Source organism: Canis aureus, chromosome 8, assembly GCF_053574225.1.
Source record: "Canis aureus isolate CA01 chromosome 8, VMU_Caureus_v.1.0, whole genome shotgun sequence".
NCBI lineage: Eukaryota > Metazoa > Chordata > Mammalia > Carnivora > Canidae > Canis > Canis aureus.
Window position 1 is genome coordinate 20234044 of NC_135618.1, and position 27790 is coordinate 20261833.

At 37.0% G+C, this 27790-nt stretch overlaps 1 protein-coding gene and 1 long non-coding RNA gene across 3 annotated transcripts in view; one reads left to right on the top strand and one right to left on the bottom strand.

Moving 5' to 3' along the window:
* Positions 1 to 428: 428 nt before the first annotated feature.
* On the top strand, positions 429 to 26689 carry CDC7 (cell division cycle 7). 2 transcript variants are annotated; one of them, XM_077905397.1, is made up of 12 exons: positions 429 to 582; positions 1286 to 1483; positions 9965 to 10048; positions 12178 to 12313; positions 15487 to 15580; positions 15666 to 15808; positions 16936 to 17188; positions 17808 to 17903; positions 18651 to 18829; positions 19640 to 19722; positions 21883 to 22032; positions 24895 to 26689. In XM_077905397.1, exons 2-12 carry the CDS (start codon positions 1366 to 1368, stop codon positions 25287 to 25289), a joined length of 1731 nt encoding a protein of 576 aa, XP_077761523.1. In that variant the 5' UTR covers positions 429 to 582; positions 1286 to 1365; the 3' UTR covers positions 25290 to 26689. The 2 variants fall into 2 exon arrangements, with proteins under 2 accessions (XP_077761523.1, XP_077761524.1); XM_077905398.1 differs by lacking the exon at positions 17808 to 17903.
* Positions 11432 to 27790, bottom strand: part of LOC144318439 (uncharacterized) — a 40320-nt gene continuing 23961 nt past the window's right edge. Inside the window, exon 4 of the long non-coding RNA XR_013384338.1 lies at positions 11432 to 13869. This is a non-coding gene — a long non-coding RNA (uncharacterized LOC144318439). The remainder of the gene's footprint in view (positions 13870 to 27790) is intronic.

Below are 27790 nucleotides of genomic sequence, written 5' to 3' on the forward strand. Positions count from 1 at the left end.
TGCTGGACCCTTAACCGTACTGTTCACCTTTTTCTTTCTTCTTTCTTTCTTTCTTCTTTCTTTCTTCTTTCTTTCTTTCTTTCTTTCTTTCTTTCTTTCTTTCTTTCTTTCTTTCTTTCTTTCTTTCTTTCTTTCTTTCTTCTCTTTCTTTCTTCTCTTTCTCTCTCTCTCTCTCTCTCTCTCTTCCTTCCTTCCTTCCTTTTCTTTTTTCTCTTTTCTTTTCTTTTCTTTTCTTTCTTTTCTTTCTTTCTTTTTTATTTTTTTTGCAAAGAATTTTTTTTTTTTTAAAGCAAAGAATTTTTTATTTATTTATTTTTTAAAGCAAAGAGTTATTCCCGGGCTTTATTTCCGTAACCGCTCGGCCAGCCAACCACCGCCTAGGGGAGGAAACCCAACCCTCTTGCGCAAGCGCCCGGCCGGCGATTCCGCGACTCGGAGCGCTTTGCAGTGCGCATGAGCAACTCGAAGCGGCGAGGCGGGAAGTGCTGCGCAGGCGCGTTTGGCCGACTCGCTAGGTGGGGAGCTCTTGGAGGCGGCGACCCGGGCATCTGGGGAGCCACAGAAGTCGTATTCCCTGAAACTGTGAGTTTCCGACGGCTTGTCCCATGGCGCGGGATTGTGAGGGATTAGAAACGAATTCTGGATCGTGACTTCGGTGTGGTAGCCGCGCAGTAAGCCCACCCCGCTCCTTCGGATCCCACAGACCCGCGGCGGGAAAGGCGTGCGCCTGCGCGCTACGCACCCCGTCCGCTCTCGGGTCTGAGGGGGGAGGTCGTTCCGGGCTGAGCTCGCGGCCCGCCCTCCCCGGAGGAGCCCATTCATTCCCTCTTCTCTTTCTTTGCTCGGCGCTCGCGGCCAGAGTCGGATCAGTTCTCCATCGGCTTGCATGGGCCCTCCCCCGGGCCGCTTGGCGCTCCCTTTGAGGAGTCCCCCCTTCAGCCCTCTCCCCGGGGTCAAGCCTCTCGCCCCACCAGGCCTCGCTCGCCCTCCGGCCGGCTGGCCCCGGGCTCTGTCGCCTCAGTTCCCCCCAGCACCTGCCCCCTGCCGCCAGCCGCCGCCGAGGAGGCTCCCCTGACTAGGACAGTACCCCCCCCCCCGTCCCCCTGCCTGTGTTTCTGGAAGGTGAAAATGAAGCAAATGGAATCCTTAGAAATAGCCCACGGGTTTCCCACCTTTGGGGATTTACACATATGGGGCGCTTTTAAATGTTTGCCCCTTGCGGGACAGTGGCGTCTTTTAGTGCTTGGTTCAATAGTGAGTGATTTAAACTTCTCGTGTTCTCCAGTATTCTAATTTTCGCAGCTGCTTTGCTCCCCCTGTGGACATGACCCCTTGGCTGGCATTTTGCATCCCACTTGTTTTGTGATGGAGGCGTCTTTGGGGATTCACATGGATCAACCAATGGCTTTTTCTCCCCGGCGTCGTGACCAGGTTCAGGTGGATGGCTCGTTAAAAAAACATGAGCAGAATTTTAAACTACCAGGTAGGTGTTTAATTCCAAGGACGTGCAGGCTACAGTTCTGTCATCTTGATTATTTTTCCTTAAAAAGGAACTTCCTGAATGGTAGAGGGAGTTGTATGTTTATATGGGAATATTTTTTACAAATCAATAAAGCAGGGGGATCCCTGGGTGGCTCGGCAGTTCAGCGCCTGCCTGTGGCCCAGAGCGTGATCCTGGAGACCTGGGATCGGGTCCGCGTCGGGCTCCCTGCATGGAGCCTGCCTGTGTCTCTGCCTCTCTCTCTCTCTGTGTGTGTGTGTGTGTTTCTCATGAATAAATAAAATCTTAAAAAAAAAAAAAAACAACAAATCAATAAAGCATCCTGAGATCTAGATTTAGGATTGGAGTGCATTTTAGGATTACAGTCCATCCATGTCCTTTTACAGATGATGTTGCTAAGGTCTAAATATTGGTGGTTATCCAACAACACAGTTGTTGATGCCCAAACTAAAATTTCTTTTCTCCTAGACCTGTGTTCTTATCTCTACACACTGTATTGCATTAAACTTGGATTTAGAAGTCATCGTTGGAGGGGTTTTCACTTAAAATATTGAAAAGCAGAATTCACTGACAAAAATAAATGGTTGTAGCAATAGTAAAGCACTGTATCTCCGTGTAACATCCTGAAGTGTTGTTTGACCCTAACCAAGACCCTGAAGTGAGAAGGAGAGGTGCAAATGAGACCTGATCTTATACACTAAAATACACACTTTCATTCCTCCTCTAGGAGTGTCTGGGACATAACAGGCATTTAATAAATATTCCTTAAATAGTGGAGTTCCAATTGACCTTTTTTTTTCCCCTTAAAAGGTAGCTAAATCTTCTTTTCCATCTTTGTTTTAAACATATTTAGTGCTTGCCCAAAAGATATTACTTTTGACCTTCTATCCATGACATATATTTATCCAAAATAGATTTTAACAACACCCTGGAAAAATGACATTACATGCTTTTGCTTCTTGACTAAAACTAAACTCTTCTTTGGTATCAAAATGAGTACCCTTTCTGATGTTCCTATTTTTGGTAATGAAAGCCGCTATTATTCCTCTTACCTATGCTTAAAACTTTAGAGATGTCTTAGATTTGTTTTTTGTTGTTGTTTTGGTTTTTAAAGATTTTATTCATTCATTCATTCATTCATTCATTCATTCATTCATGAAAGACACACACACAGAGAGAGAGAGAGAGGCAGAGACATAGGCAGTGGGGGAAGCAGGCTCCATGCAGGGAGCCCAACATGCTGGGACTCCATCCCAGAACCCCAGGATCACGCCCTGGGCTGAAGGTGGCGCTAAACCGCTGAGCCACCCGGGCTGCCCTTTCACTTAGAATTGTAATTTTCCCCATATTCAGTTACCCAGCTTTATCTTTTTTTTTTTTTTTTTAAATATGTTTGGCATTGCTTCTTTCCATTCCCACTTCCACTACAGTCATTCATTCCCTTACACTTTGCTCCTGAATTGCAATGAAGTTTCATATCTAAACTACCTGCTTTCACTTCTTTTCCATCCTACAGTTCATCTGGTACACTGCTACTAGAACAATCTTAAAATGCTAAAGTTTTGTGGCTTTTATGTAACAGTATTGAACCTTATAGGCAGTATCTTTGATAATTCATAAAACATCCTGAAATTTTAGTCATAACTTTTTTTAATGACTCTTGGTAAAAGCTAAGGTTATATCAAAAAATAGCTTTAGTCAGGAGTAAAGCTGATAAAATCCAGGCCCATAACTGTTTCATGATCTAATATGATTTACTTTCCCTTGATGGAATAACTTTTGAATGGTGGGAACTTTTTATACATCTTTATATTCCCAGAACCTAATAGTGTGTTGCACATAGTAGGTGCTTGAGAATACTTGAATGAGTGGTTTAATGCAAGGATTTTTTTTTTTTTTAAGATTTTATTTATTCATTCATGAGAGACAGAGAGAGAGAGAGGCAGAGACACAGGCAGAGGAAGAAGCAAGCTCCACGCTGGGAGCCCGATGCTGGACTCGATCCGGGTCTCCAGGATCAGGCCCTGGGCTGAAGGCAGGTGCTAAACCGCTGAGCCACCCAGGCTGCCCTAATGCAAGGATTTAAGTAAAATATTTAGTGTAATGGATGAATAATGATCTTTTGTTTTGGGAGATTTGTCAACATTGTATAGCTTTTTTTGATAAAAATTATACTTAAAATTTAGAAAGTATAGAAAACCAAAATAAGGAAATAGTATCTCACTATACAAATATTGCCACTGTTACATTTTGTTACAGTCCTTTAGTCTTCCTTTCATACAGCGGTACATAAAAAAAAAAAAAATTAGGATTGTAACCAATTTATTCCTAATCCTTATTAGCAGTATATAACCTGAACACTTCCTATATATTTAAATAATCTACAGATTGATTTAAGTTAACTGCCTAATGTTTCATTGCATAGTATGCTATGATTTAATTACCTTTTTTATTGAACAAAAGTTCAATTTTCCATTTTTTCCTATTAAGAAAAATGCTCCAACGAACAAAGTACTGGGCATGGTATTAAATGTTTATGTTCCTCTGTATTATTGAACTATACCATAAGGCATGCATTTGGTGTGTTATATGGATGCTCTTAGCTCATACTACTGAAGTAGGTTATAGGTGCCATATGATATGCCTGGGACAGATCCAGTTTATGCTTATTGTCACACTGTCATTATTATTAGTGCCCCATTTTCACTCTCAAAGAGTGCCTCAATTTGGACTAAATTATATGATCTTCCTAGTTTAAGGAATGTAAGTCAGGCAGTACATGAAGCTCCAGAATAAGCATCACATATGTTCCTAGAATGTCAGTTTTACTCCTTGGTAATTGAAAACATTTCATTTATATGATGAATATTAAATGTTTATTATGTGCAATTACTTCTCTAGGTACTGGGATAAATCAGTGCATACAACAGAAAAGAACCATTGCCCTCTGTCTAAGGGAAAGATAGACAATAAAAGAAATAGTATGTTCAAAAGTAGTTAGTACTGTGAAGAAAATATAGAAGGGAAGTGGAGATAGGAAGTGTTAGAGGAGGCCATTGTGATTTTTAATAAGTGTAATTGGTCACAGAAGACTTCACATTTGACCTAAGACTTTAAGATGCTAGAGAGCTATGTAGGGGAAAGCATTCCAGGCAGAGGAAACAGCAAGGGAGAAGGCCCTCAGATGGGAGTGTGCCGAGCATTTAGGAATAGCAAGGCAGTCCTTGTGACTACAAGCTGGAGGGTGACGGGAGTGATGACAGAGAGGTGTGAGGAGAAGAGGTAGTTCCTTAGCTTTTATATGAAGCAAGTTATTAAGCTCCTATGGGTTGAGCAAAATAGTGATACAATGATGTACCTCTCACAGGATTACTCTGGCTGTGTTACAAATAGATGACACAGGCCAGCAATGATGAAAACAGGGAGTATAAGGAGGCTCTTGCTGTATTAAAGCCATTTGGGTATATTATGTAGCAGGAAAAAAATTTTTACTTAAAATTTCAAAGCAGAAGCCTAGACCTTTATGTTTAAAATATAGGCATTTAGGGCAGCCCCAGTGGCTCAGCGGTTTAGTGCCTGCCTTCAGCCCAGGGTGTGATCCTGGAGACCCAGGATCGAGTCCCATGTCAGGCTCCGTGCATGGAGCCTGCTTCTCTCTGCCTGTGTCTCTGCCTTTCTCTCTCTCTCTCTCTCTCTCTCTCTCTCTCTGTGTCTGTCATGAATAAATAAATAAAATCTTTAAAAAAAAATAGGCATTTACATAATTTTTTGGCTTATAGACTTTTCAGGGTCTTGCCCTAATCCTCAGAGTATATATTCATTCATCTGTCTTCATTAGTATTTTCCATCGTTTAACATTAATGCTCTCTTCTGCTGTTTACTCTCATCTCCATTTCAGAATTGAGGATTTTGCCTTCAGTTTGGTTGTCAGAAAGTTTTACTGTTGTTTAAAAATGTCAAAGTTGTTTTGTAGTGACTGGAAATTAATACAAACATATTTTGGGTTTTATAAAGATAGGTAAGTACATAGTAGGTTAGTAGTGAGTGATTTGGAAGCACATTGAGCTACATAGTCATTCACATGACTTGTGCATTACAGTAGTTCTTTATTACATAAAATCTCTCTCTGTTGATTTCTAGTAGTTAACTAGCATCTCTACCACTGACTGCCAGCTCATGCTACTACAGAAGGAAGTTCCAAAATACGGAACTCAGTAGACTTGGAAGTAAAGTTCGTTTAATATGACCCTTTTGTTTGCAGGTTAAGAAACTGGACATTAATGTGGTTTAGTGATAACCATTGAATCTAGGCTTTCTTCTATATCAACATTCCAATAGTACTTTTTGTGATAATGAAAATGTCTCTTTGTTGTCACCTGTGGCTAGTGTGAATGAGGAACTTTTTAATTTTTTAAAATTTTAACTGAAATTTAAATAGTCACATGAAAATAGTAGACATACAACTCTTTATCATACTACTACAAAGCTTTTGGTATTGATCATATATACACATACAATATAACATGCACACAAACTTTATTAATTTGATATGTTTAGTAATAAAAAGACTACAAACAGGCTTCTTAACATATTTCATCATATACAAATACCATTGATTGTTAGATATACCATTTTATGTACTATGCAAAAATGCTAAAAAAAGAAATGCCGCCAGTTATACTATAACACAATGCTTACTTATCACTTAGAATTTTTTATTTTATACTTTTTGAAAGAGTTCTTTTAGATCTAATTGAATAATTCTTAAATTATTAATTAAATTACATTAAAAGGAATTAAAATAAAAAAGGAATACGAATATTTCACATCTTTCTCTCCTGAGTCATTTTTGTACTCCAGACTCTTTTTTTTTTTTTTTTTTTTAAGATTTTATTTATTCATTCATTCATGAGAGACACGGAGAGAGAGAGGGAGGCAGAGACACAGGCAGAGGGAGAAGCAGGCTCCATTCAGGGAGCCTGACGTGGGACTTGATCTCGGGTCTCCAGGATCACGCCCTGAGCCGAAGGCAGGTGCTAAACCGCTGAGCCACCCAGGGATCCCCTGTACTCAGGCTCTTTGATATCCTATTCCCCCCCCCCCCCCCCGACAATATTGTTCTCTATACATTAGTGATGCAGAATTTCTTTGAAGTTTATCTTTTTAGAGCCTTTTTTTTTTTTTTTTTAAGATTTACTTGTTTATTTATTCATGAGAGAGAGAGAGAGAGAGAGAGAGAGGCAGAGACACAGGCAGAGGGAGAGGCAAAGGGAAAAGCAGAGGGAGAAGCAGGCTCCATGCGGAATCCCGTCGTGGGACTTGATCCCGGGTCTCCAGGATCACGCCCTGGGCTGAAGGTGGCGCTAAACCTCTGAGCCACCTGGGCTTCCCTTTTAGAGTCATTCTTAATGGGAGCTCAATTACAGGGAGCTAACCTATGTTTGATTTCTCCTTCACTACCTTTACCATGTCTCCCTAAAACCATTTGCTCGTAAGGGTTAAATGTGAATGCTCCTTTATGATTTCTTGGATTTCTTTAAGGTACTAATACCTGTTCTGTAAGTTTTGATGCTGGCCAACAATAATTGTAGGTTGCATCCCAATTTCAGATTTTTTAAAATGTGTTTCAGAATCAAGGAAGTGTAATATAAAATTGAACATATCATTTTACCCTGTGACACTGGAATTTGAAACTGGTTGGAATTGACACTCATTAGGAAAGATTGCAATTGACTGTGGCAACTGTGACCGCTAGAAAGCTGGCTTTTCCCCCAGGCCTTGGTTTTGGTTTTTAGAGTGAAGTAGTGTGGTAGCTGGTAAGTGGTTGCTACTGTCTTTGGCTTCACTCTTTTGTAACTTCTAAACTTTGGGGTTTTTTTTCCCTACAGCTCTCAGTGCCCATAATGATAGTAATAATTTATTCATTGAACAAACATGGCAGGCACTGTTCTAACTAGGAGCTGAATGTACGGTGGTAAATTATATAAGCAGAGAACTGTACTGGTGGAGCTTATATTCTGGTGGGAGGAGGCAGAGAGCAAACAAACAGGACGATTTTATAGTGGATAAGCACTCCAAAGACAATGAGCAGGGTAATGTGAGTAATGAGAGGAATGGTATTTTAATTAGGGTGTCAGAGAAGACTGACCATTGAGCCAGCCACATGAAACTATTTGGGGAAAAAGATTTCAAGTAGAGGGAATAATAAAAGCAAAAGTGCTGAAGAAATAATAACTACAGCACTAAGAATTACCACTGTCTTTTATTTAATATTTACTATGTGCCAGGCATTGTGTTAAGAGCTTCTCTTGGGTATATTATTTCATTTAATCCTCACAGTATGTCAGTGGCATGGGTATAGTTATTGCCCCTTCGCTGTAGATGAAGAGACTAAGGCTCAAAGCAGTAAGTTGTGTGCTGCCTGTTAAATATTGGAGCCAGGATTTTAATTTAAGCCTCCCATCTCCCAGACTGATAACAAATTACTGTTATATTCTTGCCTCTGGTATTGAATGAAACTCATGAAGCTTCTCCAGTTCCCCTGTGAAGTAGATGGTAAAGTTAGTTCTTCCCATGCTTAGATGGATTGATATAAGATGGATTGAAAGAATACTGGACTAGATCTTCTTGGCCTGTTATTTAGTTCCAGTTCTTTTTTTTTTTTTTTTTTTAATTCATTTGAGAGCCAGCACACACACAAGAGCACAAGCAGCGGGGAAGGTCAGAGGGAGAGGTAGAAGCAAGACTCCCTGCTGAGCAGGGAGCCTAGTGATGTAGGTGGGGCTTGATCCCAGGACCCCAGGATCATCACCTAAGCTGAAGGCAGACACTTAACCAACTGAGCCACCCAGGCACCTCTAGTTTCCAGGTCTTAATGTTGTATTTCCTCCCTTCAAATTCATCCTCTACTTATTTTTCTGCTTAAAAGTTTTCCATAGCTTTCACTTGCATTCTCTGTCTTTCCCTTCTTCAGCCACATTGAATTTCATTACTTCCTCACCTGCCTCTCCCCAGAAAATAATCCATGTCTTTTTCCTTTTGTATGTCTTTGCAGACGTAGTTCTTTCTTCCTAAAATTCCTCATCACTTTTTCTACTTGGTGCTTCAAAACACAGCTTAACTGTTCCCTGAAGCTTCCTGGTACCTTCAGATGTGTTTGTTCCCCTCCCCCTCCTGCTATCTAGTAATATGTGCATTGCCTGTATTACTACAATTACTGTTTTGTATTCAGAGTGAGGTTAATCTTTTTTTCAATTAGACTAAGCTCTAAGAGAAGAGGGGCTGCACCAAATTTTTTTTTTTAACTTACCCATCACTGAGCATTTTTAAAATACAGTGTTTATTAAATGGACAAATGATTTCACTTCCCTGAATAGGGTTTTATTATCTGAAAATCAGGATAATTTCTGTTCTGCCATTATCTCAGTGCTATTGTGAAGATCTGAAAAGATAATACAGGTGAAAGCGATTTGATAGCGTCTTAAACCATTATATATACTATTCAGATTATTATAACTTAAAAAGTAGCTGATGATTGGTTTAGATGTTGTAATAAAATCCGATGGCTTTTAAATATGTAGCTTTCTTTTTATATCCAGTAGTTTATCACACCTGATTTTACTGCCTCTCCTTATTCTTAAACATGTATATTTTTGTGGAGAGCTTATATTTATTTAAAAGTAGAAATTTATCATATTTGCTCTCAAGGATAGAGGATACTAAATTGGGACAATTCTTTAAAAATATTTCTAACATTCCTGAGAGTTTGGTAGACTTTTCTCTCTGAAGGTATACTATGACTATTCAATATATAAAACTTTCCCAAGCTTTTAAGATTTTGTGTCTTTGGGAGAGAGAAATATTTTCAAAAAGATTGCATTGTGTCCTTGTCATGCCATCTAGTGATCGCAGGACAAATTGTTTAGTTATTTTTTTAATTTAGCTTTTTTTTTTTTTAATTTTTTTTTTTATTTTATTTATTTATGATAGTCACCGAGAGAGAGAGAGAGAGAGAGAGAGAGAGGCAGAGACACAGGCAGAGGGAGAAGCAGGCTCCATGCACCAGGAGCCCCACGTGGGATTCGATCCCGGGTCTCCAGGATCGCGCCCTGGGCCAAAGGCAGGCGCCAAACCACTGCGCCACCCAGGGATCCCTAAATTTAGCTTCTTTATTGTGTTGTATTCTATACAACGGCAGTGTATCTGTTAGCATTTAATTCCAGAGTAATAAAAATTCGATGTGTGTGATTCTAGGACTTAACAGTTTTACCTGTTTGTTCAAGAAGGTGTGTGTGTTATAGCAATCTAACAGGGTTTTAAATATTTTTACCATGATTTTAAGATTTATTATAGCTATGTTTTAATTTGTAATTTATTCTTGTTTTAGAATTTATTTCATTGAGTTTATTTTAATAAAGTATAAAATACACTCATTAATTATAACTATAAATTCTTCCTTGATAGGTGTTAAAAAAGATATCGAGAAGCTTTATGAAGCTGTACCACAGCTTGGTAATCTGTTTAAGATTAAGGACAAAATTGGAGAAGGTAACTTAGAGATCTACTTTATTTATAAGTTTCTTTTCCTTTGTATAATCTTGATTTTCATTACTATTTCCTATTGAAAAGTATATCCTTTTAAAAATATTAAGAACATGGTCCTATTACTAATTATGATATCAGGTTTTCTTTTTCCCTGGAAAGAATGAAAGAATAAGTATTTACAGTAAAATGAACAGTCCTGTTTTAATCCTTATGCTGTTATACTATTAAAAGTATTGGTATACTAATATATCATTAATGATAATTATTAAAAATGAAAATTTCTAAATGCATATGGGAGAGTTTGATCAAGGGAAGACTTTTCCTTTCTCCATTATAGTCAGATAGAACTGTATGTTGAAACATTTATGAAACTTAAGGTGGCAAAATGATGAAAATAAAGTGGTACAATATTTATAAGAGAGTATTGGGGCACCTAGGTGGGTCAGTTGGTTAAACGTTTGCCTCTTGGTTTTGGCTTAGGTCATGATCTCAGGGTCATGGGATTGAGCTCTACACTGGGCCCCTGGGTCTGTGGGGAGTCTGCTTGAGATTATCTTCCCCCTACCCTCTACCCTCGCCAATAAGTAAGTTAAAAAAAAAAGATGGTCAGTATTAAAATAAATGTCATTAAGAGACTGGCAGTCTTGTTGGCTGAATGAAGGGTGAAGCCATCAAATAAAAGTTTTTGATGGCTATGTTGGGAAATGCCTAATTAAAAACCCAAAAACCTTCCAATTACTTCATTGCTTTTCACAATGAAAAGTATCAGATAAGAAAAGCCTAGGTCATTGGGAGCAGAAGAATTAGAAGATGAGATGATTTGGGATGCAAGAAGTAGTTCCTTACATCTTATCCTTACCTTTTTTGAACACTAACTTAGTGTTCAAAAATTCTGTTCTGGAATCCATTTGTCCTAACAAATTGATAGTTATTCCTGGAGTGGGGGAAGACAGGAGGATGGTCTAAGTTTAGAAAATACAGTACTTACATATAGCTCCCTTTTGGTTATTCATGATGTACTTTTTGTTGTTGTTTTTTAAAGATTTTATTTATTTATTCATGAGAAACAGACAGAGAGGCAGAGACACAGACAAAGGGAGAAGCAGGCTTCATGCAGGGAGCCCAACGTGGGACTCGATCCCAGGTCTCCAGGGTCATGCCCTGGGCCAAAGGTGGCATTAAATCGCTGAGCTACCCAGGCTGCCCTCATGATGTACTTAAACACATTAAAGCTCTGGAAATTTTTGTAGGAAATTTTTGTAGGAAAGAAATTTATCGGGCAGCCCTGGTGGCGCAGCGGTTTAGCGCCGCCTGTAGCCCAGGGCATGATCCTGGAGACCCGGGATTGAGTCCCACGTCAGGCTCTCTCTATGGTGCCTGTGTCTCTGCCTCTCTCTCTCTCTCTCTCTCTCTCTCTCTCTCTGTCTCTATGAATAAATAAAATAAAATAATTAAAAAAAAATTTATCAATTTGTTTTAACTCCGTATTTCTCAAATTTAACTGGCCACCAACTCCTTTGTTTTGTTTAATGCTAAATTTAAAAGCATAGGTGTTTTTGTCTTTTCCCCCAAATCCTATAAATATTTCTGCTTCTAATAGACCTATATCCAAATGTTAAAGTCATTTCAAATGACAGTATTATAGAAAAATACTAGAATGGATTATGACCACGGAAATTTTTTTTTAAGATTTTGTTTATTTAGTCATGAGAGACACACAGAGAGAGAGGGGCGGGGTATAAGGAGAAGCAGGCTCCATGCAGGCAGCCTGACATGGACTCGATCCTGGGTCTCCAGGATCACACCCTGGGCTGAAGGCAGCACTAAACCACTGAGCCACCTGGGCTGCCCATGACCATGGAAATATGTTGTGCTATCCCAGGCAAACAGATTCACTCTAGAGCTTTGGTAAATTAACATACCCTATAAAGAACTGAGAACAGTAAGAATTTATTAAAAATTGAAAGATATATTTATAAATGTTGTTACTCTTTATGTTTAATATAATTAAATATATTAATGATAGATTAGGATAACTTGGGTTCCAAACAGTTTTTAGGATCTGTTTTAGCATCATTTCATTAGCATTTAAAGAAACCAAATACTGAAAAATCTAATAAATTGTTTTACAGGCACTTTTAGCTCTGTTTATTTGGCCACAGCACAGTTACGAGTAGGACCTGAAGAGAAAATTGCTCTAAAACACTTAATTCCAACAAGTCATCCTATAAGAATTGCAGCTGAACTTCAGTGTCTAACAGTGGCTGGGTAGGTAATATAAAGATATTTTAATTGAACCGGCTATATATGAGAATATCCATGAATTAGACATTTTTCAGTCAGGTGTTTGCAATTTGGTAGCACTTTTCCTGTAACGTTGGAATGGTTAATTAAATTTATAATTTTAGGGTGGATTACCCTTGGGGCTAAGCTCGACTTCCTGTTCTCTTACCACTTTTTCTAATTATCCTGCCAGATCATAAACCATGGTCTAGATATTTTTTAAAATGTAGTGAATTCATATTTCACATCTCCCCAGCCATTGACAGCCTCATCTCTTACTTTATTTTGAACAACAGAAATATCTGGCATGTCTTCCACATTGATCTCACTCTTCTAGGTCATTCTCCTCCCTCTACTGTCATCCCTCTTCCAGCTGCTCCTTTGTCTTTGCTGCCTTTCCCAGCCAGACTTCCCAAAAATGATCTACATACACTGTTTTCACTTCCACACCCTACCTTCACTACTCACAGTATCTGCTGTTCTCTATGCTAAACTGAAACTACTTTAGATAGCGTTAACCAGGACTTCCGTTTTGCCAGGTTTGTCTTTTCTCTTCACATGAACCCTAGGCAGTGTTTTGATTTGAACCATTGTCTTTCGTCTTTTGACTTCTGTACTGCCACATACTCCTTGTTTTCTCTGTGCTTTATTTGGCCTTTCATTTTTAATATCCTTTTGCCAGTTCTTCCTCATCTACCTGATATCTAAATGTTGGAGTTTCTTGGTGCCTGATCTTGGGCTTTTTTGCTCTGAACTCTTCTCTGTATTTCCTTGTGGCTTTAAATGTATGGTAATGATTCCTGTAAGTATATATCTTGCCTCAGACCTCTTACCTCTAGATTTGTATACACCCACCTGCTGATTTGACATCTATTTGAGTACCTAATAAATATTTCAAGCCTAATATTCTGTAAACTAATTTTAATACTCCTTCGCCCAAAAAACCCCTATTGCAACAGCCTGTTTTTGTCTGCTCATCTCAGCATCTATTATCAAATCTTGGCCATTTTGGATCCAAAATATTGTCTAAAAACCTATCCATGTTTTTCTGTCTTCTCAACCACACCTCAGACTAATCCTAGATTACTAAAATAGCCTTCTTTTCTTTCCCCCTAAATCCCATGGTCACAAAACAGCCAGAGTGATCTTTAAAATCTAAAAATTTGTATTTATATAATATAAATAGTATACTATTAGTTCCATCACTTAAAATCCTTTAATGGTTTTCCAGTGTCCTTTGGGGAAAAAAAATCCAACCTTATCCTATGCCATTCTTCCCACCTCCCTTTCTCTGTGTTAGTATCTTCAAATTTGTCTCACGCTTTCTCATCTCAGTTTCACTACCCATACTGTTCCCCAGTAAGACCTCTCCCAATCTTTGCATGCTGACCTCTATTCTTTCTGATCTGACCAGGAGTGGCACCACTTCAAAGATGTCTTCTGAGGGGCACCCAGGTGGCTCAATCAGTTAAGCATCTGACTCTTGATTTCAGCATGGATCTTGATCTCGGGGTCCTGAGTTCCTCTGAGAGTGGAGCCCACTTAAAAACAAAAAACAAAGATGTCTTCTGAATTAAATTAGATTCACTTGTTAGTGTCACAGCACCTTTTGATCTCTTTCAAAGCCCTTATAACCTGTCATGTTACCTTATATGTTATTGTTCATTAGATAGTAAACTCCATGAGGGCAGATACCACATTAATTTTAATTCACCTTCCCATTCCTAGTATCTAACATGGTGTCTACCAAATAATTGTATTTATTATTTATTAAATACTAAATATTTATTGGATGAATGAACAAGCCTATTTCTTTGTTTCACCCTTCTGTATATTAGAGAAGACAGGAGGATGAGTTGGCCTCTCTAAGACATAATTACATACATTCTAGTTAGTCACCTGAATAAAATTGTTTCTTTTTCCATAAATATTTTTCTCTACCACTTTTCCTTTCCATGTACTTCAAAAAAGTACATGCTAAAAAAAGTCTTTATCTGGTCTTGCTTCCTTTCTAGCTCCCACACTGGTTTTTCTTCTTTTCTTTGCCAGATATTTCAGGCAAATTGTATGTTCTGCTTCTATTGTATCCTGTTTTCCCTCCGTAAGTCCTATTTGGCCTCTTCCTTTCCACTTAAATTGCTCTCTGAAAAATTACCAGTTAATTCCTCTTTGCCAAATTAAAAGCCTTCCCTCAGTCCTTATTCTCATGACCTCCGTACTATTTATTTACTACTTTGTTTAAAATTCCTCACCTGGGTGGCATCTCTCTCTGGGCTTTCTGCTCCTTCTTCCATATTTTGCCCTCCAACTCGAGACTTTTCCAAGACTCAAATTTTCTCTTTTTCTCAAATCTTTCAGAGCCTTTAGGTATCACTTTTCTGCAAGTATTGGCACTGACCTCTCACTTCTCACATAAGATGTATTCTTTATCTAGAAATTTTTATTAGAATGATGTCTTGGTTTTCAATGCTTTTTTTCCACATATTTTGTTGGTATCCATGTTTTACTACTTGGACTCAAAACCATGGAAGTCAACTTTACCCTATTTTCCCTATCTTTTATGATTCAGTATAGCAGAGCGGTTAAGAGCATAGATCTAATTCAAGTCCTGCCTCCATGACTTACTAGTTTAGTAACCTTGGAAATGTTCCTAAGCCTCTCTGTGTCTCAATTTCCATTTTATACACAGGGGGAGGAAATAATAATAGCATTGTCCCAATAGGGCTGTTGTGAGGATTAAGTGAATTAGTTAATAAACGTAAAATGCTTGCTTAGATCAAAGCTTGACATATAGTGAATGCTCAATAAATGTTAGCTATAATTTTTTAATCAACTTACTTATTACTAATACTATTTTATTGGCTACTAAAGCTTATTAATTCATTCTTGTTATTTATGTTGTCCTCATTCTGCCACTTCCCCAATTAAAACTCTTAATTCTCTGATGTTTGAATTATAGTAACCTCATAACTGGTGCTTTTTAAAAAAAACTATCTTGTACAAGTCACTTATAAACATGTATACTATCCCACCAATTGGTGGTTTTAAGTAGTTTTCTAGCATTATTTATGCATTGCTAGAATTTCATTTTTAAAGAAACTGAGCATAAAGTTTCGTTTGACCTTTTCTCTAAAGTTCATTATGCATTTTTCCACTAGGGGGCAAGACAATGTCATGGGAGTTAAATACTGCTTTAGGAAAAATGATCATGTGGTTATTGCTATGCCATATCTGGAGCATGAGTCTTTTTTGGTAGGTTTTAATACTTCCTTAATTCTTATTGGCTAAATATTTAATTGAAAACAATTTTATGACCTTATTCATAACTTTATTTTAGGACATTTTGAATTCTCTTTCCTTTCAAGAAGTACGGGAATATATGTTTAATCTGTTCAAAGCTTTGAAACGCATTCATCAGTTTGGTATTGTTCACCGTGATGTTAAACCCAGCAATTTTTTATTTAATAGGCGCCTGAAAAAGTAAGTATGAAAAGTTACCAGAAAATAATTATAACTTGAATGAATTTGTGCTATGGGGTTCATCTCGAAGATACAGAACATACTGCAACAGCCATGACAGATTTTTTTGTTGTTGTTCAAATTTTCATTGTGATTGGGGAATGGAAATACATTGAATAAAAGATAAAATTGTATTGGTAAAGCAGTGTACATCATTAGATATACCATAGTTCAGTGAAAATAGAACTTAGCTAAAAGAAACTTTTAGAAAGGGGGGGGGGGTACCTGGATAGCTCAGTCCATTAAATGTATGCCTTTGGCTCAGGTCATGATCCTGGAGTCCTGGGATCAAGCCCCATATCAGGATTTCTGCTCAGCAGGGAGCCTGTTTGTCCCTCTCCCTGGTGCTCTGCCTACCTGTGCGCGCGTGCACACACACACACACTTTCTCTCTCCCCTCCTTGGTCAAATAAATAAAATCTTAAACAAACAACAAAAACAACTTAGAGAAGGTCTAGGCCTTTTCGACCTTCACATTTGTCTTATTTCTGGGTGTCATGGTAGCCAATTTCCTGTTTCAACACTAAAGTTGTGTTTTATGTATATTATATGTTGTGTGTGTGTGTGTTATGCTGATAGAGGCATTGTAAGCTGAATACCTAACTTAAATACTATTCAATATACAGTGGATCATACTATATGGTAGGAAGTACAGAACTATAACTTCTTGAAATTTATACTTCTGACTTTTCCCTTTAGTTTTCTTTAATCTAGTTTATTTTTCTTTCAAGCGTATTTAATTAAAAATTATCTGTGATGCCATCTCTGCCATTGTAAGAGAACAAAGGATTGGGCTTCTATCCCGCAATCCTTGTCTGCCTTGTCAGCACAGGGCATTGGAGAAAGGAGAGAAAGATTTTTGTGTGTGTGTGGGATATATCATTCCTTACTTTTCAAGCTTAGTTAGCTATTAAATCATCACCTTCTTTATAAATTCATTTTTTAATCTTTTTTCAAGAATGTTATACATTCTTAATGATCCCCTAAAGAATTACACTTTTTGTATGAATATGACTTGAGCATATTACAATGTTACTAAGCTTTAGTGGTTACAAAGAAGTAAAGATGCTTACTTTTTGTTGTCTTAGGTACGCACTGGTAGACTTTGGTTTGGCCCAAGGAACCCATGATACGAAAATAGAGCTTCTCAAATTTGTCCAGTCTGAAGCTCAGCAGGAAAGCTGCTCACAAAATAAATCCCATGTAATCACAGGAAACAAGATTTCATTGAGTGGCCCAGCAGCACCTAAGGAATTGGATCAGCAGCCCACCATGAAAACTTCTGTTAAAAGGCCCTACACAAATGCACAAACTCAGATTAAACAAGGAAAAGATGGAAAGGTTCTACCTCTTTTATTTCTTAAATACTAATATGGTCTTAGAAATGTACTGCTTTATCCAACAGAGGGAGATATAATACCAGGATGATGCTTGTAATTAAAAAAATTTTTTTACATTTGTTGCATATTAAATTGATTAGATTCCACTAAGATTTATAATGGATCATTTTACCATTTCAAAACTGAAATTACTTGGTAGATTTATAACGTCTCTGTCATTACATAATGTGACAAATATGGAAAATAACAAATTCTCCCTGCATGTTATAAAGTTCAAAACAGTCGTTCGTCCTTTTTAAAAGAAAACATTAGTTATAGGAGAAAAATTCTGAAGTGTCTATCTCCATTTTAGCTGCACAGCAAAATTGTAACATCCATGCAGGTGGTTTTTAAGTTTTTTAGTTATATATATTTGTGGATTCTGATAACATTGTATGGGTGTTAAGAGTTCTGTCTAGACTATTTTCTCCTTTCACAGAAGTGTTTTGGTGCCTGAGAATGACTTGGATGCAGCTGTTTTTGTTTCATGTCACTTAACTCTTTCAAAACTGGCAGAGTACAGCTGGCAGAAAGTGTTACAGATATAATCCTTATTTTCCTTGTTTTTGTTGGTATTGTAGGAGGGATCTGTAGGCCTTTCTGTCCAGCGCTCTGTTTTTGGAGAAAGAAATTTCAATATACACAGCTCCATTTCACATGAGAGCCCTGCAGTGAAAGTAAGTAATGTAGCTTAATAGTGTGATCATCAGTCAGTCGTACACTGAAGAGAATTTAGGGATTGGTAGTTGAGCATTTATTATCACTAAGTTTCTAAAAGTAGAGTTTTGCTGTGGCAGAAGGTATTAGTGCTTTGAGCATCTTATCAACACTTTTATTTTCTCCAGTTTTTTCCTGAACTTTTCTGGTGGAATTTTTCATCATTTTTGGTTAGCTAACTATTGTTGCTCTTTTCTAAAGGATCATTTAGAATATTAAAGTCTTTTTTCTCATTGGCTAGAATGCGAGCTCCTAATAATTAACACATTTCTGACACACAGTTGATAATGTAAAGATGTTTGTAAAGTTTACGAAATTGTAATCAATGTTAATTGGTTTTAAATTGACTTATATCCTATAACAGCTAGATAGCGTGAGCAACAAAACTCTGATTTTAGCCAATGTAATTGTGCAGTTTACAGTTCTGAAATGGAGTTAGACACTAGAACGTAACTATGTTATACTTTTGTAACATCAGGAGAAGTTTTAATACAGTGTAAGTCAAGTATTTACCAATTGAGGACTATTTAGCAAATTTTAATATGTTTATTCAACAGAGAAACCTAAAAAGATCTTAAATACTTCAATAGACACCTCTTCACTTAAAATCCAACAGCACATTCGGCAATTTTACGTTTGCCGTACTAGCATTTGAAGACATCATATTAAACATCATGAAAATAGGAAATACGACTTTTCTTTTACAGCTTATGAAGCAGTCAAAGACTATGGATGTACTATCTAGAAAGTTAGCGACAAAAAAGAAGGCTATTTCTACAAAAGTTATGAATAGTGGTGTGATGAGGAAAACTGCCAGTTCTTGCCCAGCTAGCCTGACCTGTGACTGTTATGCAACAGATAAAGTTTGCAGTATTTGCCTTTCAAGGTAATGTGTTTTGATGGTGCTATAAAATCACCAGCATGCTGCCAGACAGGATTAGAAATTGCATTGATTTTGGTGGGCAGTTAATTTAGTGTAAGGAAAGGAACAACACAGACACTGATGTGGAGAGGTACCTTGAAGAGAAAATGATATCTGTTGTATTGTTCATTTGACATTCATATGCTCTTTGAAAAACACATTTGCTCTTACATGCATAGAATTTTGGTGGAGGCAGGGATAGTTATTTTGGAACCTTAGAATTGTACATTTTTGATTGCTGATTTAATCTTCTGTTTTCTTTCCTTATCCCCACCTATGTAGAATAACCAGAACCAAATAGTGTCTCTCACTCCCACTTCCTACTCTGAGCCCCATAAATTCCTCCCTCTCTTTGAAAAGTTGCATGAGCTTTCATGAGCCTGTAACTCAAGTATGTAAGAGACTAAGTAGATCAGAAATTTTCTGATATCACTCCAAATAGAAATGAAGTTTTATAGCTCTGAATTCTATTGTATTAAATTCTGTTGTATTATGCTTTTCTGTTATGGTTATCATCTACTACCTATTTTTATACCTGGAAGTTACCTTAAATTTTTTCTGGAATAAGGCCTGGTAATTTGCAAGGTGTAGAGGGGAGGGACCAGTAGAAACAAAATCTAAGATTTTCATTACACTGGATTATCATTTGCTTTATAAATAACTATATAGATATCAAGGCAGAATTTACTGTGAAATAAATCAATAAATGTTACTTTTTGGTCTTAAATAATTAAACTCTAACGTAACTAGAAAATCTTATTTCGTCATTATAAGGCGGCAACAGGTTGCCCCTAGGGCGGGCACACCAGGATTCAGAGCACCAGAAGTTTTGACAAAGTGCCCCAATCAAACTACAGGTATGTTGCACTAGAAATACAGAACCCAATTAGAACTGGTTATCCTAGGTATATTTTATTTTATGAACTTTGTTTTACTATTAAGGTTTTTGTGCTTTTAATAAATTATATAAGTCGTTCTAGCAATAGAGCAGGCTCATTTTTGAGATCATGTTATTAATGAGAATCTCTACTCCTACTGTAGCCTTTTTTTTTTTTTTTTTTTTTTGGTAAGAATTTTTTTCCTATAGATTACATCTTATCTATTTACAAGAAGATTTTTTCCAGGAATTTTGTTTGTGGAAGAAAAACAGTTTTTAGTAGTCTTTGCTAACTTAAGACTTGTAGCATTTTATCTGTTTGCCCAACACCCCAAAAGTCTTCTATGAGGCACATGATTGTGTGTTTGATTAAAATTATTCTTTGTTATTGTGAAAATAATACAGTAGCATTAAGGAGTTTTGAAAAAGGAAAAGTTTTATAATCTACAAAAGTTATCATGGAGCCAAAACCCAGGAAAAATTTCATTGAGTAAATGAATCCTGTCATTCACTTGGATTATGGACTTTAAAGAAATACATTAATCCACTGTGTATACTCCATACTTGCTAGTGATACAAAAAAATGAATGAAAGTATCTACTTACTCTCAAATAATAATAACCTGTTGAGGATGGTTATAAATCTTTATACAGGGTATTTTAGGGACACCTAACTATTCCTATCTGACGGGAATATGGAAGGAAGTTCACGGAAGAGGGAACCTCTGAGAAGAGAATGTAAACTGGAGTGGATGGTTGGCATTGATACATGAGCAGAGAATCTCAAGAAACAGAATGGTCTAGTCATATAGGAAACAGTAAGTTTAGTGTTGCTAGAATGTAAGATGGAAGTGAAGGAATGGTGAGAAACCTGATAATAGATTAGATCCCACATGTTAAATAGCTTAGACTGTATCCTCTAAGTGTTGGAAAGTATTCAAGGGAGAGACATGGTAATAATTATGTTCTAATTGGATCATTCTGGTAGGTGTACAGAGAGGATAGGTTTTGGAGAATGGTGGCCTGCAGTGGTCCAGATAAGAGATGATGAAAGCCTGAATGAGGGCATCATTAACAAGAAAAAAGAAAGGTGAAGGATTGGAAAGGCAGAACCTGGTAGATAATTGGATATGGGATTTGGGTTTTGAGTGGTGAAAGAAAAGACATCCAGGATGTTTATCAGAGTTCTAGCTTAGGGGACTTGAATGGGTATCAGTGACTAAGGTGGAGAATAAGTAACTGGTTTACAAGGAAAGATAAGGTGGATTAGGGTGTAAATTGGTCTGAGATACTTGTGGGACACCCAGATAGAGATGTTCAATAGAATAAAAGTCAAGCTCAGGGAAGTTGGGGCTGGAGATACAGTTGAATGTCATCAGTACAGAAAAGATGGTTAAAGCCATGAGGTAGATGTAGTCAGTCAGGGAGAGTGTACAGGGGAAGAGGAGATTGGAACTTTGGGGAACCTTAGCCTTAAGGCTTGGAAAGGCAGGTGATATAATGGCCAAGGCAATAGAGAGCAAATAACTTGGTGATAGTAGGAGGTCAACAATTAGAAGAGCTGTCCCTAAGAGAAATTTTCTTAACATGAGCCTGGGCTGGTCTTAATGTTAACTGCCAGAATTCTAGAGATTAAAGTTTCTATAGCAGAAGTCAGGGTTAGCACCTGGCTGAAGAAAAGCTTCTAATGTTCAATATTTTTCACTAAAATGAACCACTTTCACTATGGTATGTAATTCTTGAGGAGCATCCAGATTTTTCCCACATAGCTATTTTTGGATTTCTTTTGATCTTCTAAAATATTTCTATTTATGGTTTTCTAATGATAAAATATCCTTTAAAGTTACTAACATGTTGCTTAAGGAAGAAGACATTGTATTCTGTATTAAAGATGTTGGACCAGTGTTTCTCAGTCCTGGTATCACACTATATCTTCTGAGGAACTTAAGAAGTACGATGCCTGAGCTCTATTCCAGAACAATGAAATCAGAATCTCAGACAGTAGGCCTGGGCATCAGAATTTTTGTAAGGCTTAAGATAATTTGCACAGCAAAGGTTGAGAACTATGGATATAACATTGACTACTGGTGATAAAATTACAGGTTTGGGATTTTTTTTTTAAAGTTTGTTTTCTGTTACAGCAATTGACATGTGGTCTGCAGGTGTCATATTCCTTTCTTTGCTTAGTGGGCGATATCCATTTTATAAAGCAAGTGATGATTTAACTGCCTTGGCTCAAATTATGACAATTCGTGGATCCAGGGAAACTATCCAAGCTGCTAAAACTTTTGGTAAGCAGTTTTATATTCTAGAACAAAACAAATGCCTTTATTATCTCTATAAATCAAATTATGATGAAGTTCTCTTTACAAATAAACATATTCTGTGTTCATAAAATTCTCTGGTGTTTGATACAAAATTTCTCTGATGCTCTAAAATTAATTGCATTGTGTAAGAAAATAATTTATCATCACTTCTATATAATCATTTAATTTTACCAAGCACAAAGTGCTATTTAAATATTTAAAGTCCGGGGATCCCTTGGTGGCGCAGCGGTTTAGCGCCTGCCTTTGGCCCAGGCCACGATCCTGGAGACCCGGGATCGAATCCCACGTCGGGCTCCCGGTGCATGGAGCCTGCTTCTCCCTCTGCCTATGTCTCTGCCTCTCTCTCTCTCTGTGACTATCATAAATAAATAAAAATTTAAAAAATAAATAAATAAATATTTAAAGTTCAATTTTATAATCTTAAAAGAATAAGGGACTCCCTATAGTTATAATTTAACTTCATTACATAAATATTTTTAATAGTATGTTTTAATTTGTTTATTGTATATTTATTAAGCATCAGGTGTTCTTGGGCCTGCCTTAAATGATCTTACTCTATACTGACAAGTAAACTGTTAATTATGATGCAGCATAATAAGGACTATAGTAGGGAAGATAATAAAATATGTGTTAGTTAGGTTCCTTAGGGTAGGAAGGAAGAAAAATGAGGAGAACACCTTTGCTGATGGAGTTATTCTTGTAAGCATATGTTGGAAATCCTAGTTTCCAAAGTAGGTGCTTTTTTGTACCTACTATAAGAAAATTTTATCTGAGGTAATAGGGTGAAATAGTACATACATACAAAAATAAATGACCATAAGTAGAAGGCAAGATTGAGACTTTGGAAATTGTATTCTTACACATGTTTATTCTCAACTGACAAGAAAACTTTTTATCTACTACTGAATAACGTGAGAATTTTATGAACATAAAATTTATCAGAGAACTGGGCAGCCTCAGTGGCTCAGCAGTTTAGCGCAGCCTTCAGTCCAGGGCGTGATCCTGGAGACCCGGGATCGAGTCCCATGTCAGACTCCCTGCATAGAGCCTGCTTCTCCCTCTGTCTCTCTCATGAATGAATGAATGAATGAATGAATGAATGAATGAATAAATAAATCTTTAAAAAAACTTATCAGAGAACGAACACCAAAACATTTTGTTGAAGAGCTTAAATCTCCCCTTTCTGTAGTCAAAGTTTTAAATGAGGATCAACAATGGAAGCACAACATGTGACATGAAAACATCCCAGTGTGAATGTCACAATAGTAGGCAAGAGCTTTTAAAGACTTATCATTGTAATGCTTGTTCTCATCTTAGAAAAATAATAATGGCAGGTAGTACTTGTCTTAGTTTTATTAGTAGGACTTCTGCAGCTGTTTCAGTCCAATCTTACTATAACTTTGGGCTTAATACAGAAGGACTCAAAACTTCAGTAGTTACAGTTCTTTAAGACCCAAAGAAATGACTTGCTTCAGATTAACAGTGGGAGTGCTTTTACTTCTATTGTGTATAACCTGCTTCCCTATCCTTAATTCCTAGAGCTGACCCCGCTGTAGATTGTCATCAAGTACTTGTTGAGTTCTGTCACATTCAGAAGAAAAACCTTGAGCTAAATCAAATGCCTGACATGTAGTCTGTAACAAAATATATTTTTTAAAGATTTGAGAGAGAGAGAGTAGGGGAAGAGATAGAGGGAAAGAATTTCAAGCAGACTCCCTACTGAGCAGGGAGCCCCAAATGGGGATCGATCCCAGGACCCTGAGATTATGACCTGAGCTGAGGGCAGATGTTTAACTGACTGAGCCACTCAGATGCTCCCACATTTCTGTCTAAAGGAAATAAGGCCAAGATAATATAGTATTGCCTGTTTGTATGCTTATTTTTGCCCATGTCTGAAAATAATTCTGTCAGCAAATTGTTTCAGAGACATTTATATTTTTAAAAACTGAGCTCTGGTTTATTAAGTCATTCATAAACATTTGTTGGGAGTTGATGTGGCCCAAGTACTAATATTGAGTCTGTTCTCACAGAGCTTAAATTCTAGTGGGGGAGACAAATCTGTCAGACGAGTGGTATTAAGATAAAAGGGGAAAGGAAGAGAAGAGGACTCACCTTATTTCAGAGGTTGGTCAAGGACACCATCTGTAAGGATGTGATATCTGAACAATGACATGAGAGGCTGAGTATTGCTTTTTTTGTCCAGTCCAGCAGACATTAACTAAGAGCCTACTGTGTACTAGACACTGTCCAGGCTTTGGTGGTTCAAATGTAAATGAAATAGTCCCTATCTTCAAAGAGCTCATAATGTAGGTGAAACAGACCTCCAGTTACAATACAGGCTAATGAAAGTAAAAAAATTTCATAGGTACAATAGAAGTTTAGAATGTTCAACTCTGTGAGAGTGTCAGGCTTCACAGATATAACTCTTAAGATGATATAAGTTAGAGTATCCCAGGTGCAGGGGATCCTAGGCAAAACAGGAGCCACATAGCCAGAGGCATGTACAAGTATGGAAGGGGGAGAAGGAATGGGAGCTGCAGCTGATTACAGATTACAGAAAGACACTGTAAAGCTGAAGAAATTAGGCAGTCAGGTGAATCCCTTACATAGCTTAGTAAGTCACTGCTTTCTGCTTAGTACGTCCTACTTTTGATTTGGTCTTCAACTGTGTAGTACAAAACACAACTTAAATATTAGCATGTGGTGCTCTATCTCTATATAGTGTAAATAGATCCACAAAGTGTATGGTTGGACTTGCATGATTCTCATGAGAGACTTCTGATATTTTCAAATAATATTAAATACATGTGTTTTTTTCTTTTTCAGGCAAATCAATATTGTGTAGCAAAGAAGTCCCAGCACAAGACTTGAGAAAACTCTGTGAGAAGCTCAGAGGTATCGATTCTAACACTCCCCAATTAACAAGTGATACACAAGGGCCTGCTTCTCATGACCCAAGTTTTTCAGAGAAGACTGACCATAAAGCTTCTCACCTTATACAGACACCTCAAGCACTGCCCTCAGGGAATTCACTGTGTAAAGGGGACAGTAACAGCTGTGGGCGTGGTTTGAATATGGATACTGCCAATTTAGAAGGCTGGAATGAGGTACCTGATGAAGCTTATGACCTTCTTGATAAACTTCTAGATCTAAATCCAGCTTCAAGAATAACAGCAGAAGAGGCTTTGTTGCATCCTTTTTTTAAAGATATGAGCTTGTGATGATTGTTCTTCATATAATGTTTGCTGTTGTGTATTATGAGACAGGTGAAAAAGAGTTCCTTATAAGAGCTATAACTTCTTGATTAGAGACCAGGGCAGGATAAATAATTTATTTTAAAATTTTAGTATTTGCTCTTTGGCAGATTCTAAAATATGGATTAAGATTAAAGACACCTGGGATAGTTCTTTAGGCTTACTACATACATGATCTTTGAGTAAGATTTACCCAAGTACCAAAAAAAAAGATCTACCCAAGTAGAATCAGATCTTTCACTTCCCTAATGACTTGTCACTGCCATATGCAGAAAAAGCAACTGTTTTACCCTAGTATATAGGAATCTGAGGTGTAAGTCTTAAAATTAACAGATGTGATCAGGACTAAATGAGTCAAAAGAGTTATTTTATTGGTTCCTTTAAGTTATGGCTATGTGTACTTCTAGAAAACTCAACCCGGTGCTGATGCTCTAATCATTCTGTAGGTAAAGGAGATCAATTTCCTCTTCTGGAGGCATATATTATACCTTTTATGAACACTAAAAGCAATTAATGAGAAAATGTTGGAGGTAATATCACTTAAAATTGAATTTAACTTATCCTCAAAGTATTTTGTTAAAGCATTTTTGTGTGAATTGCCATGTTTTTCTTAATGGTTTCTCTCTTGATTTTTCCACTTTCTCCATCCCCACATAACACATTCTCCTTGGAAATAATATGGTGCTTTCCACAGAGTTTCTGGGTACTTTGTTAAATATTGCATGTGTTTACAGTTGGGAACTCACTGCATACACTGGTCGATTAAAGGGAAGCTGCAGAACCAAGGTGAAGGCTGATAGTCCAAAATGCTTTTCTTTTTCTCACCATCTTAGGTGTAATTAGGTAGCTGCTAAAAGGGAAAGTAAATACAGCCTTGAGAATATTATTGGTTATTTTTTCCTCTGTGTTGAGTCATCAGGATCTCTGTATCCTGTTATAAATAAGTTGGTCCTGCTCAAGGAAGATTGACTACTAGAGTGTTGGGTGCGTTGGAAAGAGAGATAAGTGCGCAAAGTAGAAGAGGACCAGAGATAGAGATTTATGTATTACTATATTCCAAAATGATACATATCAATGACAGTATATCAAATGCTCTCTGTGAGAAATAAGTCACGGGATATGGATCTGCTGAAAACTTTCCCATTTAGTAGGGATAGAGTATAGTGTAGAAACAGCTTAGGGATCTAGAACATACATTCTGTTATTTTGTGCATTCAAGTAAGTATGTCACCTACCCTATATGGTAAGTATATTATATACAGAAACCATTGCCACAAATATGCTCTGTATTCTCATAATATAATCTTAAAAAAAAACTTGAATGTTCTTAAATTTGTATGTTTAATAAAGTTATTTTATATTTTTTATGTCCAGCTACTCATTTGAAAAATACCCTTTTAAGAAAAAGTATTGATCACTGGAAATATTTTCCTTCTGAGTTTGAGGAGTGCTCTCTCCAGCAAATAGTAGGCAGTAGTGGCTCAACTAATATATGAAAGATGGAGGTTGATTTCTTTTATAGAAAAGGTGCTCATTGACCCATTTATAGGAAAATTGCAACAAATAGTAAAGCAGTAACTCATCTCAGTAATCAGAAGTATTTACTTAACTAAAAAAATTTCTTGGTGTGATTTCACAATCAAGTTAACAAATTCTAAGAAAAGTAATAGGAAGAAAAATTTAACTACCAAAAGTAGAGGGCAGGAGACCTTCTCTAAGAAAGTTTAGTGTTCGGGGTGGTTGTTTGAACTTTTTATTAATATCACTGTTAGAACAGAACTTGGCTGATACGCAAGGGGAGGAGGAAGGTAAAGGGAGCCCATGTTTTAAAAGATATTCAGGGTTGTAAATTAGTTCTCAGGGAATTTCGATCTCCCTAAAGAATGTTGAGTCAGTGTTGGGTGCTATATAGATAGAAATTAGCAAGAAGCTTCCATAGGCATATTCTTTAAGTCTTTCAGCCTTCTAAACACCATTTTTTAATGGCAGATATTGCCCTAAAATTTTTTAATTAGTTAAAAAAGTCATTTTTAGGGAAAGATTAAGAAGGTAACTAGTTAATGCCATTTCCTATTATTATGGAAGTTCCCAGAATATTCAGCTATTTTTCATTGTCAGCTTTTTAAAATTCTTATTGCTCAGACTCTTGAGATAAAACTGTTAAGGGTGTTTTCATTTAATAAGCCTTAGACATTTAGGACTATTAATATAACAAGCTACAAGTATTGGTTTTTGAAACAGGCTGCAGCTCTGTAGCATTTTTAATGAAACTTTTCCTTATATGGAAATGATTATGGTTGTCTTAATGACCTAAATAAAAATGTGGCTCAAGAATGATTATTCCAAAGAATTAAACTTAATTTGTCTCAAAATCTGAACGAAAGTCATCAAGTGATGTTAATCTCTTGTTTCTGGCATCAGCATTTTAGGGACAAAATGGTGTTACAGATGTCAGAATATCGATTGCG

Coding starts and splice junctions, on each gene's coding strand:
- CDC7 (XM_077905397.1), top strand. CDS start 1,366: ATGGAGGCGTCTTTGGGGATTCACATGGATCAACCAATGGCTTTTTCT. Junction 18,830..19,639: donor TGCAGTATTTGCCTTTCAAG/GTAATGTGTTTT, acceptor CGTCATTATAAG/GCGGCAACAGGTTGCCCCTA. Junction 19,723..21,882: donor GTGCCCCAATCAAACTACAG/GTATGTTGCACT, acceptor TTTCTGTTACAG/CAATTGACATGTGGTCTGCA.